This window comes from Psammomys obesus, unplaced genomic scaffold, assembly GCF_907164565.1.
Source record: "Psammomys obesus unplaced genomic scaffold, mPsaObe1.curated_primary_1811, whole genome shotgun sequence".
NCBI lineage: Eukaryota > Metazoa > Chordata > Mammalia > Rodentia > Muridae > Psammomys > Psammomys obesus.
Genome location: NW_026592510.1, coordinates 23,849,798 through 23,857,425, shown reverse-complemented (window position 1 = coordinate 23,857,425; position 7,628 = coordinate 23,849,798). Strand labels below are relative to the sequence as shown.

General features: G+C 40.4%; 1 protein-coding gene across 1 annotated transcript; it reads left to right on the top strand.

Moving 5' to 3' along the window:
• The first annotated feature begins 2,624 nt into the window (after positions 1-2,624).
• On the top strand, positions 2,625-3,554 carry LOC129681912 (olfactory receptor 10V1). Its single transcript, XM_055614146.1, has one exon. It carries the CDS (start codon positions 2,625-2,627, stop codon positions 3,552-3,554), a length of 930 nt encoding a protein of 309 aa, XP_055470121.1.
• The last annotated feature ends 4,074 nt before the right edge of the window (positions 3,555-7,628 follow it).

Below are 7,628 nucleotides of genomic sequence, written 5' to 3'. Positions count from 1 at the left end.
ATAATTTCTTATAAGGACACATTGCTGCTGCTGCTGCTGCTGCTGCTGCTGCTGTTCTTTGGGAAGATCCAGTTCTTTTGTTTTATAAAAGTTGGGGCCAGAAAGATAAAGGAATTTTCACTGATACAAAAATGTTTTGATCTTTTTCTAACAAGATCATTAGAAAACAAAAGAATAGCTGGACAGGCTGATGAATAGCAAAGAGGTTCGATTTGGTTTTGTCTCCATTTTCCCAGCCTCCTCTCCTCACTTGCTACTAAGCAGACATCAGCAGTTCTTCCTGACAACTGCAGACACTGTGTCTCCAGAAGCAAATGAGTGCTGTATTGCAGGCAGAGCTTTTGCACTGGGGTATGATAGTTATAATGTTCCTCCTCCATTTCTGCTCATCGGAAAACCACAAAACCCAAACGAATACTTCACTCCCCTCCTTGGGTGAGTTCATATTTGTGCTAATATCTAAACATAGGTCAGTCCAGCCAGGCAGATGTGCCTAAAGCCAAAACCTTTTAAGCTGAGGCTGGGGAGATGGCTAACTGGATAAGAGTGCTTGCTGTGAAAACATGAGACTGTGAGTTGGAATCCCCAGCACCCACATAAAAATCTGGGTGTGACCACACTGTGGTGGGGCAGAGACAAGACAAGGGATTTATTGGTTAGCTGTTGTTGATTGTTAATATTTATCATTGATTTATCTTTTAGTTAAACAGTGGTTATTCCTAAACCAGCTGTATACCAAACCACCACACAGAGACTAGGATGTATTTAATTAACCTAGAGCACAATGCTGGGCAATGATTACTCCATCCTAAACCTCCAACCCAGGTAGTTTCCTCCCGTTCAGATTTCCTACATTATACTTACTTTTATTTATATCTTAGGTCCAGTTCATCTCTTCTCCTGGTTCCAAGTCCTCTCCTGTCTCCTCTGCTCTGGCTCCTTCCCCTCCAACTCATTTCTCTCTCCTCCCTTCCAGACCGGGATAGCCCACCCTATCTCTCCGTTGCTCAGCATTGGCTGGTTGTTTTATTGACAATACAGAGAACAAATGGTGGCATGTTTACACAAACTTGAGATAAGTGATGCTGAGAATAAACATCCCAGTGCAGTGTCCAGTTTGAAATGAGATAGTGGGGTAGAGAAATCAGCATTTGAATAAACAAGGGTAAATTGTATACAGTACACAAGAACATTATACCAACAGTTAGCCTGAGTTCCAGATTCTATGAGTGGTTCTGTCTCATGGGAATAGGGCAGAGTACACATATGTGCCCATACAGCACACCACACCACACACACACACACACACACACACACACACACACACACACACTTTTATATAAGCTAGTATCTTTTCAATAACACAAGGTAATGTAGGAAACTAAAAATAAAACCAAGGGAGCCACAAAATCTCTTCCAGAAAAAATGAGATAGGTTGCCATATATCTGTGCCCTCCAAAGTTGTTCTCACCCCCAGGACAGACAGTGAAGGGCTCCATGCATTTACCCACTTACTGAGCAGTTAATAGATGCTAGGCATTCTAGATTATTTTTTCTCATAGATGTTGTTTAAGTTGCACCTAACAATAACCTTATAGTGAAGTAGTGAGATGCTAGTCTGAGGAGATGAGGTAAACTGACTGGCAAGATTACAAAACTAGTCAAAGGAATTCTACCACACCCGTGTAATTACATCATAGCCTACTTTCTACCATCTTTCCTGGAAACATCACTCCCAAATGTATATAATACATATAGTCACACATATGGATCACACATACAACTGAAATTACATTATATCATTGGTTCTCAACCTATGGGCTGTGACCCCTTTGAGGTCAGAGACCCTGTATGTCATATATTTACATTAGGATTCGTGACAGTAGTAAAATTACCGTTATGAAGTAGCAATGTAAATAATTTTATGATTGGGGATCACCACAGCATGAAGAACTGTATTAAAGAGCCACAGCATTAGGAAGGTTGAAAACCATTGCATTATATGACGGAGAAGGCAGTTTTATTGACCTAAAGCCACTGATATTTTCTCTGAAGTTTTTTTTAGAAAAATAAGGTTTCTTTTCTCTCTGTGATTAAATGTTGATGACAAATCAAAATTAACAGAAACTGACAAGATAAGATGTGTGCAAAGATACTGAAAGCAGAACCAGAGTAAGAGAAGCTTGGTTAATGGGGCCGTCCCACTGCTCCCTTGGAGGGGGAACAGTTCAAGTTTCAAGTTTCATAGAATTAATCACTATCCTGTTTCCCCATTTTGCAGCTTTGAACTCTAAGTTGGTCTTGTTCAGCACACGCTTTGGGGAACTCTTCTACACCTGGAACTGTGCTATGCACTGCATTCAGATCTCATCAAGGCTCCCACCAGTGCAGATTGATTTCTCAGTCTTTGGTACTTGGAGAGAAAGAAAAGAGACAGGGAAATGGCAAATGTATAAGTTATATCTTCTATGGACCTCTTTAAAATAAACTATGCATATTATTGCTGAGGTACCTTGGGAGGTTCTCTCACAGTGAATGGAGGAGTTAGGAAGATATCCTATTCAATGAGAGACACCTTGAGACTCCTGTCATTTTTCTTTGCAGTAGTAGGTATACACTCACTCATGGAAACAATAAATAAAACTGCCAAGATACAGTTCTTCTTTCGTCCATTCTCAGCTGACCCTGGGGTGCAGATGGTGATTTTTGTAACCTTCCTAGTGATGTACCTGACCAGCTTCAGTGGAAATGCCACCATTGCTCTGATTGTCCATATTAACCACTCACTCCACACCCCCATGTACTTTTTCCTAGCTAACTTGGCAGTTCTGGAAATCTTCTATACATCATCCATTGCACCACTGGCCTTGGCAAACCTTCTCTCTATGGGGAAAACTCCTGTTTCCATCACTGGTTGTGGCACCCAGATGTTTTTCTTTGTCTTCTTGGGTGGAGCTGACTGTGTCCTGCTTGCTGTCATGGCTTACGACCGGTTTGTTGCAATCTGCTACCCTCTGAGATATACACTCATCATGAGCTGGTCCTTGTGTGTGGAAATGATGGTGGGATCCCTGGTGCTCGGATTCCTGCTGTCACTGCCACTAACTATTTTAATCTTCCATCTCCCATTCTGCCACAGCAATGAGATCTATCACTTTTACTGTGACATGCCTGCAGTCATGCGCCTGGCTTGTGCAGACACACGAGTTCATAGGACTGCCCTGTATATCATCAGCTTTATCGTCCTAAGCATCCCATTATCTCTGATCTCCATCTCCTACATCTTCATCATCACAGCCATTTTACGGATCCAGTCTGCTGAAGGGCGCCACAGAGCCTTCTCTACTTGCTCCTCTCACATCGTAGTGGTCCTCCTGCAGTATGGCTGTACCAGTTTCATATATTTGTCCCCTAGTTCTAGCTACTCTCCTGAGATGGGCCGAATGGTGTCTGTGGTCTACACTTTTATCACGCCCATCTTAAACCCTTTGATCTATAGTATGAGGAACAAGGAACTGAAAGATGCTCTGAGGAAGGCATTGAGAAAGTTCTAGGTGGGATGATCTTGTGATTTATTTCAATGAGGGCACTTCTGAAAATGAAATAGAGGGCTCTTGCTAATGATGAAGGCTCCAGGTACACTAGTGCCTCCTGTAATTCTGATACTCAAGAGGCAGAAGCAGAAGGACTGCAAACTGGAAGCTGGCCTAAGCTGCATAGGGAAATCCTGCCACAAGACAAACAAACTAATGATAATAATAAAAATAATGGTGGGATGACATGCAAAAATCAGATGTGTCCTCAGCACATAGAGACATGTGGTCTAATATGCCGAGTCTGATTTGACTTCCAGGGATAACTTATGCCTCTGTCTTTCTGAAAATAAAGCTATGTCACATCAGGCGATATTATGCCCTGAGTGTGAACGGAGAGGGGCAAAGCAACTTTCATCACTCAGCTATTATACATGAGACACTTAAATGGTTAACTCATGTACCCCACAAATATTTCACAGAAATTCAGAAAAAAAAATTTCACAGAAAACTTTTCAAAAAAATATGTGAGTGACTTAAAAATTATATATCCAGGACGAGAACACAAGTAGGTACAAATCTAAATGCTTAAATTCTCTCTATATGATGTTCTTGTGATTCTAGGCTTTCTTTGCCAATAAGACACATATGTAACTACAGGCAAGTCTCCTCATCTCTGTGGGCTTCAGTTTCCTTATTGTAAAACCAGGTCCTGCATGGAAAAAATAATAAAAAATGTCTAAAGCTTCACAGTTAGCAACATTAAGAAGAATTTTTCTTTTGTATTTTGTTGTTGTTAATCAAGATAAAAATTCATCACAATGGTCAGAACTTTTAGAGAGAATTTCAATAAGGAAAAAGAATGGAAATAAAAGGAAAGGGTATTAATTTAATAAATTAAAATAATGGAAATTATGAAAATGAGCATCACTGAATCTTACAATTTTGAGACTATCTTGGAGCTGGAGAGATGGGTCAGTGGGTAAGAACACGTGTTGCTCTTGCAAAGAACCTGGGTTCAGTTCCCATCACCCACATAGTTGTTCGGAGCCACCCCTGACTCCAGTTTTAGGAGATGGGCGCCCTCTTCTGACCTCCTCAGGCACTGAATACATGTGGCACACATACACCCCTGAGGGTAAAACACTAGTACACATAAAATAAGGGTAAAGAGCCTCTTCTTTATCATTTAGGGTAGTCATAAGGCTGTGTTTGGATCTCGGCAGGAGTGGTCGCCCCTCCTAAGACACGCCATTCCTCACAGGACAGCTCAAGTTGTTAAACTTCATCTCAGGCTAAAGTCTTATCTACAACTCATAAACTTCTACTGGCCCTTTTCTTCTCCTCTCTACAGGTCTCCTATATCTGACAGTTCTTCAAACATATCAGGGCAGATTTTTTATTTTATTCTATACTGTACACAGAAATCAACTCAAGGTCTGGAAGTATAACTTCCTTGGAATAATCCCTGTCTGGCATGCATGAATATTGATCCCCAGCACTCTATAAAAACATATGGTCCACGCCTGTGGACATGCACACATGTGCACACACAAAAACTTGGGGGGGGGGGTGTTAATTCAAGATGGATTCAAGACAGGGGCCTGAAACGATGCCTCAAAGGTTGAGAGCACTTGCTGTTCCTCCAAAGGACTGCAGTTCAATTCGCAGCACCCATGTTCAGGAGCTTATAGCAAGCTTTAGCTCCAGCTGCAAGGGATCCAATGTTTTCTTCTCATATCCGTGGGCACAAACACATGTACAAACACACATACATACATACATGAACATAAATTTAAATAATAAATCTTTAAAATGGATTTAAGATTTAAACATCAGGCCCAAAATTATAAAATTCCTACAAGAAACATAAGAGGAAATGTTCCTGACCTTGGTCTGGGCAAAGGATTCAAGAAATGACAGCAAACACATGAGCCACAGTGCAAAAGTAGGTAAGTGAGGCAGCAGCAAGCTAAGAGGATTATGCACAGCAAAGGAAACTACAGAGTGAAAAAATAGCCACAAAACCAGATACTACATTTGAAAACTATACATCAGAAACAGGGTTAATTTCCAAAGCATGTATGGAACTCACACAGCTCCGTACTGAACATCTTTAGAAGAAAAGAACTACAGGACCTCAAACATGTTGCTATAGCTACTATAAGAAACAAAAGATGGGGCTGGAGAGATGGCTTGGCAGTTAAAAACCATTGGCTGCTCTTCCAGAGGACCAGAGCTTAGCTCCCAGCACCCACAGGATGGTTCACAACCATCTGTAACTCCAGTTTCAGGGGATCCAACACTCTCCATGACTGCCTCGGGCACAGCATGCACATGGGACACATACATACATACATGGAGACAAAATGCCAAGTATACTAAATAAATAAATAAATTTTTATTAAGAAATTAAAGACAATACCCTTGTCAAAGATGCAAAGAGGTAGAAACCCATATACACTGTTGGAAAGCCAAATTATGCAGTCATGGAGCTGGAGAGTTGGCTCAGTGGTTAAGAGCACTGTCTGCTCTTCCAGGGGTCCTGAGTTCAATTCCCAGCAACCACATGGTGACTCACAGTCGTCTATACTGGGGTCTGATGCCCTCTTCTGAAATGCAGGTGTTCATGCAGAGCATTCATACATAAAATAAATAATAAAATCTTTAAAAAAATTATGAAACTATTGAAACAGTATAAAACTTACTCAAAAACTTAAAAATAAAACCACCATATGACACAGATGCCCCACTTATTAGTACTTGTTAGAAATAATTGGAATCCTGTTTTGAAAGAGACACTAGTACTCCCAGGCTCCTGGACAGCACTACTGACAGTAGCTAAGATGTGGAAACAACTCAAATGTCCATCAAAATGACTGAATACAGAAAATGTGGTAAACACATAAAATTGAATATTGCTCGTCCTTTAAAAGGAAGAAAACCCTAGACTGTGCAGCAATATGGATTAATTTTGAGGGTAATAGAGTAAGCAAAATAAGCCATTAACAGAATGACAGGTTTTCCATGGTTCTGTTTATATGCGATCCAAAAGAAAGTCATGAAAGTTAGAAGCATGGGTGCCAAGGCAGGGTGGGAAAAGATGTTGAGGAACTTCTAGTTAACAGATGTGATGGTTTAAATGAGACATGTCCCCCCTAGGCTCAGGTATTTGAACAGCTGGTCCCCAGTTTTTGTTGGTGTTTGGGGAGGTGGTGCAGCCTTAATGGAGGAAATACATCTCTGGGCATAGGTCTTGAGAGTTCACAGCCTCGCCCCACTTCCTGTTCACTTTCTCTCCTACTTGTGATGTGATTATTCAGCTTCCTGCCACTTGCTGCCATGCCCCCTCATCATGATGAACTCCTCTCTCTCTGGAACTGTAAGCCAAGATAAATCCTTCCTTCTATAAGTAGCTCTTGGTCATGGTATTTTATCCCAGCAGATGAAAAGTAAGCAATACAACACATATGAGGTTTCAGGAATGCAAATAAATTCAAAAAATTTCAGCAAAGTTCTTCCTATAAGTTGTAGTGTGCACCTACAAATCTGTTGAGAGGATAAATCTTAAGTCTTGACAAAGTAAACTTTTTATATTAGAAATACTCGGTAGGAAAATTTACTAAAAAGTCAAAAACATTACGCCTTTGTGAGGATTACTACATTATGCTTGTTGTATATATGGTCCTATAGCTCACTGCTTCATGTAATAAGGCTCAAGGTAACAAATTAGATAAATGAATAATTATTGTGCCTTGACATTGGTCTTCTGACAAATCTATTAGCCCAATGTAAACATTCAAAATTACTGTTTCCCTTCTGCTTTAGTGTCCATGTTCTAAAACTATTTTATTTTTCTGAAAGTTTATTCCCTATTAATTATTATTCATAAGAAAACAAAAGGACCCTGAAAAATTAATGCAGTAACAATCAGAAAGAACAATGTTGAAGGAGGAATAATAATGTCCGACCTCAAGAATTAATGATACTACAGAGCCAGGCACAATGGTGTGCCTTGAATCTCAGCATTCAGAAAGCAGAGGCATGTGGGTTTCTGTGAGCTCAGGGTATACTTCATACAGTGTGCTAATATAT

What these genes read in the sequence shown, in the direction of transcription:
- LOC129681912 (XM_055614146.1), top strand. Translation starts at nt 2,625, where the DNA reads ATGGAAACAATAAATAAAACTGCCAAGATACAGTTCTTCTTTCGTCCA.